This window comes from Mytilus galloprovincialis, chromosome 13 (genome assembly GCF_965363235.1).
Source record: "Mytilus galloprovincialis chromosome 13, xbMytGall1.hap1.1, whole genome shotgun sequence".
NCBI classification, from domain to species: domain Eukaryota; kingdom Metazoa; phylum Mollusca; class Bivalvia; order Mytilida; family Mytilidae; genus Mytilus; species Mytilus galloprovincialis.
Genome location: NC_134850.1, coordinates 18,633,500 through 18,647,554, shown reverse-complemented (window position 1 = coordinate 18,647,554; position 14,055 = coordinate 18,633,500). Strand labels below are relative to the sequence as shown.

Below are 14,055 nucleotides of genomic sequence, written 5' to 3'. Positions count from 1 at the left end.
CCTGCCACTGAAGGAGGCTCCTGAAGAAAGTTTATCATCACTTTCCAAATTCTCGATATCAGCTAACATTTTCTGTATGTGATCTTCTTTACCCTGCATTGACACTTCTGGTCTCTGTAAAACAAAAAAATCTGCATACATGTAAGGAACTATTTGACTCAAAAGTATAGAGTCCGGAACCTGTTGTACAGCGATTGTCAGTTGTTGATGTGGTTCATAAGTGTTTTTCTTTTCTTTTAATTTTTATTGATTATTAGATGGTTTTTCTGTTTGCATGATTTTAGACTGGTCAATTTTGGGGCCCTTTACAGTTTGCTGGTCAGTGTCAATCGGTTTTTAAGGATGTACTTTGACCGATATAAAAGTTTACTTTTTCCAAAATGTGACTTGGATGGAGAGTTCACATCTTCTTATATCTGTAAGGGAGTTATAAATAGCTTATATTTAATGATTAATTTACATGCTTTTATAGATGCTTTGAAATGTACTTGGATAAGAAGACTTTTTAAAAACAATTGTAAATGGCGAAATATATTTTTGTCATATATATGTTGATAAAGATAGATTCTTTAGTTGTGGTAATAGCTATGTAAAGCAACTAAAGCAAAGTATTAAGAATAAATTTTGGAAAGATGTACTGGGTGCTTGCATTGGCAAATGGTAATTGAAAAAGAAATGAATGTGCACGACTGGGAATATTTTCTTTCCAGTCCAATTCGGATGAATAACCTATTCCAAATTGACAACAAACCAGTGTTTTTCAAAGACTGGCATAGTAAGGGTATTCTACATGTAAATGATATTGTTGGGGAGAATGGTACCTTTCTAAATTTTTATCAATTTCAGGAGTATTTTCAGATGGATATAGACATCATGAAATATAATAGCATAATTTCTATGCTAACTATAAGACTTCCAAAAAAATTAATAGGGGAGATTATAAATTAGTATCTCCTTTCATACCATCAGTAATAAAGACCATTCTCAAAAGCAAAAAGGGATCTAAAGATATGTATTTGGTGCTAAACAAAAACAACACTGTCCTACAGGAGTAAAAAGATGGGAAGCAATTTTAGTTTTAGAAAATCAAAACTGGAAAAAGATTTTTCAACTACCATTTGCTATTACAAAAAATACTAAGCTACAATGGCTTCAGTATAGAATTAATCAGGGTTTCCGCTGGCGGTCGCCATTTTCGCAATTTGCGTAAAAATAATAAATGTGGCGATTCAATTAATCATAAAATTCTGGCAACAAATACGTTTTTAAACAAAATCATTGAAAATTGGGATAGTGCAAAACCCATACTGTACTTTTTGTAAGACTGAACTTGAATCAATTGAACATATACTGTGGGACTGTAATTATGTACAACAATTTATTGAGCAAACTGAAATAATTTGCGAAAAAATAATAAATGTGGCGATTCAATTAATCATAAAATTCTGGCAACAAATACGTTTTTAAACAAAATCATTGAAAATTGGGATAGTGCAAAACCCATACTGTACTTTTTGTAAGACTGAACTTGAATCAATTGAACATATACTGTGGGACTGTAATTATGTACAACAATTTATTGAGCAAACTGAAATGTGGTTTCTCCAGAATGGTATTAGTATACCATTTACACATGATATTTTTTTGTTTGGAAATTTATCACGAATGTACAAAGGTGACCCTCAAAACAATATTTTTCTCTGGATTAAACAATATATATATAATACACGATATTTTAAAGGAAAATTAAGTTTAACAGCATTGATTGAAAAAATAAAGCATCATTATATTTTGGAGAAGAAGATATCAATTAAAAATAAATGTTTTGACAAGTTTAACCAAGCTTGGTGCATTTACCAAGAGGCTTTACAGGATAATTTAGTGGATTAGCAACTACAAAATTAGCAGACATCAAACTAAATTATTTGTCATGTTTCTCCAAAAGATCTTCAAAACAGAAAGAAGAAAAAAACGTTTTCATATCCTTGTAAAAAAATTAAAGACTATAAATGTGAAATCAACATGTATCTGTTACAAAACTATAAGCAGGTTGTGTAAAATCTATATATATAATTAACCTTACTTGTTCAATTTCTTCCCTTTGCTTTTTTTCTTTTCCTTGTCTGGCATAAAATAATCCAATTTCTTTTCCTCTCAGTCCTGTTGGCCTGCCACCACGACCTCTACCTCGACCTCTAAAATCTCTTCTATCATGATTTCCGTCATCATACTGTCTGTGACCTTGTCTTCCATCATCATACTGCCTGTGACCTTGTCTTTCATCATCATATTGCCTTTGACCTTGTCTTCTTTGGCGATGACCTCGCCAGTTGTTATGTCCACCTTCTTCTTCATCTAAAATATATAAATCATCAATATTAGAGGGGGTAGGAGAGGTCCTGATCCCGAAATCCCGGGTTTAAGGTAGATTCATGGTATACCGCCATCTTGGATTGTACAATCACAGTACAAAATCGGTCTAGTTATTTGCCCAAATCAGCGAATTTGGAAACAGATTTGCAATTTTATGGTTAGACTGTTTATTTATATAAAGAAAACTTGTTAATTCATTATTATTCATAATATTTTAACAGATATCAACCTTTTGTGGTTTTTAAAATCATTCTTTTCAAATGAGCCATTTAAGGGGAGATTCCTCTTTTAGTACAAAATTTATACTGGGCTAATAGGGAAATTTTTTATTTTACTTGTAGCAAGAAAACAAGTTTGATGACACCATGTTTTCTTTTTATTTTCTTAAAACATATTATAAAACCTATCTTCTCACAATTTATTTCAAAATTCTATCTGATAGAATTTTTTTTATGCACTCTTATTTGTTTTTTTGTGAACAAACTAACCAAATTTAGGCAATTTTCAACGACTCGTAGCTTGAAAAATAGCACGGTGACCCGTACTTTTTATTATATTTCTGAAAAAGCATAGTAAAATCTTCATTTTGGCAAATTATAAGAAAATTCTGTCTCAAAAAACATTTACTTATCAGTGTTCCAGCTAGCATGAAATGGAGGGGCGCCGCGCCCCGCCCCCGAAATTTTGCGCCCCTCTGCCTTTTTTAAGCGCCCCTGCGCCCCTCTGTGCCCTTTTGAAAAAAAGTTTAAAAAACGATTTTTTTTTCCTCATATCGTCGCCATTTTGTTGAGTTCTTTATACACACACTTCATTAAGACAACAGATTAAAATTGTTGACACTTGTTACCTGATTATAATCACCTATTTGATTAGAGTCAATTACTTAATCAGGTGAAATTTACGACCCTGTCTAATCGGGTACACGACAACTCGTACTTTCGGCAAGTCGTACTCAACCAACTCGTACCCTATTTTTGCCAACTCGTAACCATGTTTTATTTGATATTATTTATCAAGTTTATATGCATAGTTATTGTAACTTTCTTTCGTATATCATTATATAGCAAAATACAAATAAAAAAACAACTTTCATTGTTAATAAAATTCAATCATAATAAATTATTGTTTTATATAAGCTTATAAAATGCTAATCGTTATAATCATTAGTATTCCTTAGAATTGATTGTTTGAAATTGTTTGCACGGCAATTTATTTGATATGCACATTAAAATAATTATGAGTACACAATATGCTAATCAGTGGTCATTAGTGGATAACATACCTACAAAAATCACTGGTATTAAAGAGATAATAGTAACTGTAATTACGATTATCCCAATATGGCGACGGTAGATATAGGTAAAATCTTTACACTCATTTTTCTTAAATGTAGCATGCTTTTGTCAATAGTTACTCAGCTGCAAGGTTTATCTATACCAGTACATCATATTTGAATCGTAAAGGTGCACTGGATTAGTCTAAGCGCTTTGAAAATTGCCGTCGAAAAATTCGGGATGATAATCGTAACTCGGAAAAAAAGATAATCGTAATTATGGTATTTAAAAATGGAAAGATAATCGTAACTGGAAAGTGTTTTATTGATATTGACACTTAAAACATATATCTAATAGCATATAATGAAGTTATGTCGATGAATTATTTACGAAACGTTCCAACATCTTATGACATTTCTTTTTATGCATATATTATTAACAGTTACATATGTGTATTAATTTATGTTTTTTGATTGAGTTAAGTCTACCAATTGATATTTTAACGTGTGTTTTTCTATGTTGTGATGTTATGCTATTGTTTTTTTTTACACTAGTAATTTTGGGGCCCTTTATAGCTTGTTGTTCGGTGTGAGCCAAGGCTCCGTGTTGAAGGCCGTACATTGACCTATAATGGTTTACCTTTTTATAAATTGTTATTTGGATAGAGAGTTGCATGTCTCATTGGCACTCACCCCACATCTTCCTATATCTACATACTAGTATATCATCAAATTTAGTTTTTTTAATAAATAATGCCGTTAGTTTTCTCTTCTAAAGTGTTTTACATTGTCATTTCGGAGCCTTTTATATGCCGTATGGGCTTTGCTCATTGTTGAAGGCCGTACGGTGACCTATTTTTTTGTTAATATCCGAGTCATGTTGGTCTCTTGTGGAAAGTTGTCTCGTTGTTAATCATACCATATTTTTTTGGCATTTTAGCTACTTCATGACTGTCACTGAAATTTCGATATCTCAGAAAATAACTATAAACTAAACAACACAAATTTAATTTTGAATTATAACAATATGACATCCTTTAAACAGTTAATGCTATATAAGAATAGAGAAAGGTTGGGATTTTTTGTGTATTATGAAATTAAGTAACGTGGAGTTCTTTGACAAACATGGATTTGTGTTCTCGAAAATGAAGAATTGAAGTTGATGTGGCTTTAAATTGTCTTACAAGGAATACTTATTCAAAGAATGACTGCAAAGTGGAGAATAAAATAACGCATATTCCGCAATATTAAAAACAAACTAATTCAAAAACTCATAAATACTCGGTATATGAAAAGTATGATGCAGGGTTCTCGCTAAGGATTTTTGAAGGAGAGTCCAAAGACTCAGCATTTTTAGGCATAATGAGTCCAAGAGCAATAAGAAAATATTTTATTGCAATATAAAGTAATATTTTAGTCTCTATTTCCTAACAGAGAAATGAAATCAAATCAAATTCAGATCACTTTTAAATTTTTTATAGGATATGCATGTCACTTGATGATCGCTGTATAACATCTCTTATATTATGTGATACCTCGAAAGCTTTTGATAGGGTATGGCATAGTGGCCTCTTAATAAAACTAAAAGCGTATGGTATTGATGGAAATCTGTATAAATGGTTTGAAAGTTATATTTCAAATAGAAAACAAAGCGTTTTCGTTTCAAATGCCTATTCGCCTTTTGATAATACTAATGCAGGAGTTCCGCAAGGCTCTGTATTAGGTCCCCTACTATTTCTTATTTATGTAAATGACATAGCTGATAATTTGACAAGTCTAACTCGATTGTTTGCTGATGATACATCTCTTTCTTATTCCAGCAATAACCCTTACACTATAGAGGATGTCTTATACAGCGATTTAGAACAAATTTCAGTATGGTCTAAAGATTGGCTTATTAACTTTAACCCTAATAAGACAAAGGCTATGATATTCTCCTGCCATACTTCCCCAGATGATATTGAAATAGAATTTCAAAACCAATTAGTAGAATTTGTCTCCTGTCATAAACACTTAGGGATTACTTTTGATTCCAATGATAAATTCCATACACATATAGAAAATATTTTAAAGTGTGCAAGCACGAGATTAAATGTTCTTAAAAAATTGAAATATGTATTGAATAGAAATTATCTTGCTCGTATATATTTAACTTTTATAAGACCCGTTATGGAATATGCATGTGAGTTATGGGATGGTTGTACTCAACAAGAAGCCGACAATTTAGAACATGTTCAGTTAGAAGCAGGGAGGTTAGTAACTGGGTTGCCCGTGTTTGCTAGTCGGGAAGCTACATATTTTGAAACTGGCTGGCAATTGCTTGTGAACAGAAGAAAATCCAGAATGCTCAATATGTTCTATTCTATACATAATGAGACTGCCCCTGATTATCTCTGTGATTTAATGCCCCCGCTTGTTGGTCAAGTATCTAACTACGATTTGCGAGACAGTAATAATTATGTAGTACCCGGTTATAGACTAGACATAACTAGAAAATCCTTTTTCCCATCCACTACTTTTGAATGAAATAGCCTTCCCCCCGACATACGTACGTCCAAAACATGAATATTTTTAAACGAAAGATGAAGTCCAAATTGATACAGCCACCTTCCTATTTTAGTTGTGGGGATAGAAAATTAATATCATTCATACACGTTTGAGAAATATGTGCAGTTCTTTAAATTCAGATTTACATCGTGTTAATATTAAACCCAGTCCCGCATGCAGCTGTGGCCACCCTGTTGAGGATAGTATACACTATTTTTTACAGTGCGCTCTTCACAACGAAGCCAGAGAAATACTGTTTTCAAAATTAGAAAGTTATGCTATATCCATTGAGCTTCTTTTAGCTGGTGACGGTGACCTTTCTTTTCAGCAAAACAAAGACATTTTGAGTCCGTACAATCTTATATCAGAATAACGCAAAGATTTAAAGCAGTCAATTAACATTCTAAATTTCTACTTTACAACCTTTCACTTCAGTCTAGTTGTTTCATTATTATTCCTTATTATATTGTATTTTTTTTTCTTTTTTCTTTTTATTTCTAATTTTTGTTTGAAGTATGTATTACATGCATTACTACTATGTTGTGTTTTTTTTCGCCATTATCTAATGTACTTTGTGTTTATATTTATATTGGGAGAGGACGTCTCTAATGTTGTTATAACTTGTGTCCAATCCCTTTTGCTACTTTTGCAAGTAAAATATGTTTAAACTAAAAGGTTATGCATATTGTTGTCAGTTATAAATAGATATACAAGTTGAAATGATAGGACTTTTTTTTACTGGGAACTCACTTTAGTCCCATGACTGTATATATATATATATATATATAGGTAAATTTGTCCTAGATATTAACCTGTAAGTTTCTTCATTGCGTTTATGTCATCGTTAAACTTGACATTTGCATTTTTAACACACAAAATACCATTGAAATGCTGAAAGACACATTTATTATGTTTCAGTTACTATTATCCGATAAAGAAAATTACGATTATCAAAGAAGAAAAATACCATAGAGTTACGATTTTCATACCGAATTTTTCAACGGCAATTTTCAAAGCGCACAGACGATTCCAGTGCACCGTTACGATTCAAATATGATGTAATGGTATAGATAAACCTTGCAGCTGAGTAACTATTGACAAAAGCATGCTACATTTAAGAAAAATGAGTGTAAAGATTTTACCTATATCTACCGTCGCCATATTGGGATAATCGTAATTGCAGTTACTATTATCTCTTTAATACCAGTGAAAAATAGAATGGATTTGTTAAAAGTAGAATAAACAGAGAGAAGTCTAGTATAGAAAGTCCTGGTTGTAGTTATATACCTGTCTGTTCAGCTTTCAACAATATTGAAATTCAAGATCCTCGATAAAAAAAAATATCTTGCGTTCTATTATCTTGCTTTATATGTTTTTTGAACTTACCAGTTTCTAAAAAAAAATATCTTTAAATACAGATAATAATTGTTTGCATGAAAATTGCTCCAAGGATCCAGTAAAACTGATCTTTCTTAAAGTAAGGAAATCGAAGTAAAACGGGTAATTTTAAGCCATATCATTTCAGAAAAAAATCCGCGGTCACAATGTATTTAATGTTAACAATTATAGGTCAAAGTACGGCCTTCACGACGGAGCCTTGGCTCACCCCGAATACCAATCTCAGCTTGTTTTTGCATAAGTTTGAGTTGCTACCAGGTTCAAGCAATACTGATGTTTCTTAAAGTAAGGAAATCGAAGGGAAACGGATTATTTTTAGCCAATGACTGAGGGAAAAAAAATCGGCGGGGGAGGCTGCGCCCCCTATCTCGAGGGCCTCAATCGGCGGCCCCCATACCTCTGCCTCCCCTGAATTCGAACCTTAGTTACGGCCCTGTTAGTGATACTAGTGTTTTTTTTAATACGCCTCTCGTAATTCTTCTAAATATTGGCTTAATTTTTATTTTAACTTTTATCATAATTGAGGTCAATACGTATATAAATGATAGTAGTATTGTGATGAAATATACATTTTAAAATATAGTGCAAACGTACATGCAGAAAGATTAGATCAGGTGTGAAGTTGTTTTGATAACGGTTAAATAATTAATGGCACGCTTCGTGTGTGAATAAGGGCCGATTAACTGGTAATCGACATACTTCAGGTGTGAAGCCAATGATCAATCAATTAATCACTGGCACGCGAACTGCAATAAATAATTTGTGTATTAAGGTTTATGTTTAAAGGCTGTGGATTTTCTATAAAAATCTTGATTTATTTGCCACAAAGTCCTTTTTTTTTGAAGATCTCGTCTGATTGCTTATGAGACAACTCTTCACTAGAGACCAAAATGACACAGAAATGAACAACTATAGGTAATCGTACAGCCTTCAACCATGAGCAAAACCCACCCATACCTCATAGTCAGCTATAATGACCAGTAAAACAATTCAAACGGAAAACGAACTGACTGCCATACTTATATAAAAAAAAAAGAACAAAAAACAAAGTGTTAACACATCAACAAACAACGTGTTTATCGCAATATTCAGTAAAAAATCTCTTCAAATATTCTAAGGATCGAGCACACCTTGACACTTGAGGATTTTTTTTTCAGATACAAATCCTATCAGTAGATAAATCAGTAGGTAAATAATAAAATATGAAGCATTATAATGTTAAAAATATTTTCTACTAACACGAAAAAACTAAGACATGTTCAACGCAATGTTCAGTAAAAAATATCCTTTTCATATTCTATGGATCTACCTCAGGGTGCACTGGGATACTTCAGGGAGTTAAAATATCCATATCTACTGATATAAACGTAGAAAACTTATATTATGATGCTAAAAAATATTGGGTACGACTTAGTAGAAGTACGAGTTGGTAGAAGTACGAGTTGCCGAAAGTACGAGTTGGCTGAGTACGAGTTGCCGAAAGTACGAGTTGACATGTATCCGTCTAATCCCTTTACCCTGAAGCACCAAACATCGAAGTTAAATAAATTGATTATTTTAACACCTGACGATGCAAAATATAATTTATAAAATAAATGTGAACGGTGTTCATTTCTATTGTATTTGTTATTTATTATGTCATTTAAAAAGAATCATTCCAATAGGTCAACACGCAAAATGCATGAAACATGATGTAACTTTGACCTCCGTAGCAGAGTTCAAAAAATTTATGGGTCACTGAATATTCACAATTCAGATCGTTTTTGTTTTGATGTTTTTATTTTTGAAACTGATCTTTCAAACTAGTTTTAATCCAGAAGAAAGTAAAAACATTGCTTGACTGTACCTTAAGTTGAATATCTATATCCAAATTTAATTAATTAAAACTGTAATCCATGATCACAAATTCAATGCTTTGTTTACAATTGTTCAAAGCCATGTGCTTTTTGGCGGGAAAATTCGGGAAACCCCTTATTAACAGGAAACAGTTACATTTCATTGTTATTTATAGACAGTAGGAATTTCATTTTGGAAATCATTTTGATTACAACTTCTAAGATTTATTCATGAAAAATTATAATAATTTCTTGGGGTGAAACTGATAATAGTTTTTTTATTAAAATAATTTACATCTAGGGGTATGGAAAGGGGGGCTGTTTTTTTTTGGTTTTTTTTTTCAATAATATTACAAATATATATAAAGTTCACCAGTCTGAAAATACATGGTTAAATGGATTTTAATTCTGAAAAACTCATGTTTATTTAATTCCTTTATTATTTCCATCATAATAAGAAACAAGCTACATGTATAAAGTATTTCAAACATATATTTTTGGCTTTTATATAAGAACATTCAAGACTATTAATATGTATGTACCTGTAGTAAAAACAAACCTGGTAAGGCCTAAAAAAATTCTACAGGGCCCTTGTAAAAACTTTTGAATCCAGGCTGGCCTTCAGAGAAAATGTTAAGTATTGTTCCTGACTGTATTGCAGATTTATGTGAAGTTTTTAAACTGACATGCACAATTCATTTCACAAGTGTAATAAAAATAATTCTACAAAACAACGCAGCGCATCGCGTTGCAAATTCATCTTAGACCCACCATGCATCAAGAAATATGTCTTTATGTGGTAATATTAAGTATTTGATTTTTTTTCAGTGAGAACGTGCTAAAGTGCCCTTTTTAAAAACGCGCCCCTCTATTTTCAAATCCTAGCTGGAACACTGCTTATGATCTACCTTCAAAACACAAAATCCCAAGGTCCCGAATTTAAATAAATTTAAATCCAGATTTCCCAAGATTCGAAAAAAGAATTCCCCAGATCCGAAAGGGTCAATCCCGAAATCCCAAGCTTAAAAACAAGTCTGAAGTCCCGATAAAGGTCCTATCCTCCCTCATATTAGGAATGACAACTTTTGTTTGAACAATCTCTGAAGGTCACACTGCAGGACACAACAAATTTGATCGTCATTTGTTTATGTGTTACATATATTTGTTTTTCGTTCATTTTTTTACATAAATAAGGCCGTTAGTTTTTTTCGTTTGAATTATTTTACATTGTCATGTCGGGGCCTGTTATAGCTGACTATGTGGTATGGGCTTTGCTCAGTGTTGAAGGCTGTATAGTGACCTATAGTTGTTAATTTCTTTGTTAGTGATCATTGTTTTGTCTCTTGTGGAGAGTTGTCTCATTGGCAAACATACCACATCTTCTTTTTTTATATTTATAATTTGATCCTTAGAAAGTCATAAATTGATCCTTAGAAGGTTATACCTTGATCGTGATTACCGGGTCTGTCCCTTATGTATCCTCTTCTTCCCCCACCTCTACCTCTATAATTCATTCCTGAAAAAGAATTAGACATACATCATGTATAATGTGTTTATTTAAGTAGCCAACACATTAGGCAACAAAGGTTACCACATTTTTTTAAAAATAATTTAACATGTTTACCTTTTATATATACATAAGCCAGGGGCGGATCCAGGATTTTGGAAAGGGGGGAATAGTATGGAAACTTTGCCCAGTGTAGCGAGGTGAAGTTTTTTTGGACCTTTCTTTGGTTGAAAAACATAAAATAAAATAAGTGTAAATGATGCACTTTTGTTTATGGTTCCTGATGTGGGGCATATATATTTTATAGTTAAATTGTAAGTGTTTGACATTTTGATAGCGTATTCTCCCCATTAAATGTTGATCATAAAATGATTGGATGGATCCAAAGCAATATATTTGACGTGGGACTTGTAAGTAAAAAATGGACATGGAAAATTCTTGTCTGTTGTATTTTTAGTAAGCGTAACCTCACAGATTTCTTGTTGTAAATAAGATATACGCTGGGTTATTATATGAAATTTACAATACGACCGACACATGCACGAGTTAAGAAAGACAAACAACAATTTTTATCCAAATGTATGGTTGAAATGTTTCACCCAACAGTGGAAGTGACAGGTTCCAAACCAACCAAAAGCTAGGAATTAGTCTGAAATGGCAACGAATTTATGAATGACGATCGACAAATGGAGTCATAAAGGCCACACCTAGCAGGTTGCAGGCGGGCCTTGAAAAAAGTATTTAATATATCAGTTTGGCGAAACAGACATTCCGGTCAGATATGGGATGTACATGTAACCCCCGGGCCCCAAATAAATTACGCTCGTTTTTTATTTATCCTGTTCATTTAATGCTAAATAATGTTTTTGGAATTTTTTGTTTTCTTTAAAAGTAAAATTTATCAGTTGGTAGTAAAAGTGAATATACTGTGTATATTGTATAAAACAATGATTTAAGTTGATTCAACTACTATTCTGGACAAAGAAAGATAACTCCAATTGAAAATTTCTTGCTATTGCACAATATTGTGCAATTAAATATTTCTTGCTATTGCGCAATTCTGTGCAATTGAAAATACTTGCTTTTGCACAATACTGTGCAATTGAAGATTTCTTGCTATTGCGCAATACTGTGCAATGGAAAAATTTTTGCTATTGCACATTACTGTGCAATTGAAGATTACTTGTTATAGCTGAATACTGCATGTGCAATGGAAAATTTCTTGCTATTGCACAATACTTAATAGAATAATTTTGGATCCTGATTTGGACCAACTTGAAAACTGGGCCCATAATCAAAAATCTAAGTACATGTTTAGATTCAACATATCAAAGAAGCCCAAGAATTCAATTTTTGTTAAAATCAAACTTAATTTAATTTTGGACCCTTTGGACTTTAATGTAGACCAATTTGAAAACGGGACCAAAAATTAAGAATCTACATACACATTTAGATTTGGCATATCAAAGAACCCCAATTATTCATTTTTTGATGAAATCAAACAAAGTTTAATTTTGGACCCCGATTTGGACCAACTTGAAAACTGGGCCAATAATCAAACAATCTAAGTACATTTTTAGATTCAGCATATCAAAGAACCCCAAGTATTCAATTTTTGTTAAAATCAAACTAAGTTTAATTTTGGACCCTTTGGACCTTAATGTAGACCAATTTGAAAACGGGACCAAAAATTAAGAATCTACATACACAGTTAGATTTGGCATATCAAAGAACCCCAAGTATACAATTGTTGATGAAATCAAACAAAGTTTAATTTTGGACCCTTTTGGCCCCTTATTCCTAAACTGTTGGAACCAAAACTTCCTAAATCAATCCCAACCTTCCTTTTGTGGTCATAAACCTTGTGTCAAAACTTCATAGATTTCTATTCACTTAATTAAACTAAAGTTATAGTGCGAAAACCGAGATAATGCTTATTTGGGCCCTTTTTGGCCCCTAATTCCTAAACTGTTGGGACCAAAACTCCCAAAATCAATCCCAACCTTCCTTTTGTGGTCATAAACCTTGTGTTAAACTTTCATAGATTTCTATTCACTTTTACTAAAGTTAGAGTGCGAAAACTAAAAGTATTCGGACGAAGACGCCAACATGATACCTGAATATACGACCAATTTTTGCGGTCGTATATATAAGATTATTGCTTTCAATCCAGATACGGCCAGCATTTTTGTTTCAGCAAAAATCATGCTCAGAACTTTTTATTTCAAATATCTCAGACTGCCTCCTCAAACCAAATGGTCTATACCTTAAACTTTACATCTATCTAGAGCTTACTGACTTTGGAACATTATTCAGCTATTCTATTAATCATGTTAATAGGCTCGGGCGTGCATTAAACATGCTTTCGTATGTAAATAATATTGCTGTATACTTTTTTTTCCTGTCAGAGAGTGACATATATATCTGTATATAGAGTATTACTTTCTGTTTGGTGGAATTGTGAAAAAGAAGTCAAATATGTTCTTGCTCAATCTTTTGTCGCTTTGAAGGTGTTACATGTATGCTTGTCATCCTCAGCCTATGCAATGTGTTACTTGCGAATTTCACAATGACTGAGTGATTTTTTTTTCGAAGCACTGGTCAGCTTCACCCTAGCGAATCACATGACTGACTTTGACATTATCAAAAATATATGACATAAATACAAGCGAAAAATATCTTTATATAAGTAAAAAATTGTTGCAAATTCAAATTCAAATATATTTTATTGCTAATCAAAGCGCCCACAAGGAGCAGAACAATCAACATTAATTACATACAAATGATTACAAGTGATTCAATATGATTAAGACACAATGTTATAAAAGAAAAATAAACCAAAAAAAAATATCTATCAACACAAATACAAGAATACAACAAGCACAGTGTTTAACAATATAAGGGGGGGGGTCACTGGGCATTTCTATATCTTTATATTATTTAAGGAAACTTTCCTAAATGAGGATAAATTTTGCATGAAAATTAAATACACGGGAAATGGATAAGTTCACGAAGTCTAGTCTGATTACCAGTCATTTTACAAAAAAAAAAAGTGCAAGCAAAGGAGGGGCATACGCCCTCTACGCGCCCCTCAGGATCCGCCACTGTAAGCTTACAGTTTG

At 32.4% G+C, this 14,055-nt stretch overlaps 1 protein-coding gene across 1 annotated transcript in view; it reads right to left on the bottom strand.

Moving 5' to 3' along the window:
• LOC143056336 (ATP-dependent DNA/RNA helicase DHX36-like) overlaps positions 1 to 14,055 on the bottom strand; it is a 46,376-nt gene that overhangs the window by 31,885 nt on the left and 436 nt on the right. The window contains exons 2-4 of the mRNA XM_076229424.1: positions 10,871 to 10,942; positions 2,084 to 2,355; positions 2 to 114 (exon numbers count right to left, since the gene is read on the bottom strand). Of these exons, the coding sequence (XP_076085539.1) occupies positions 2 to 114; positions 2,084 to 2,355; positions 10,871 to 10,942 (457 nt within the window). The remainder of the gene's footprint in view (position 1; positions 115 to 2,083; positions 2,356 to 10,870; positions 10,943 to 14,055) is intronic.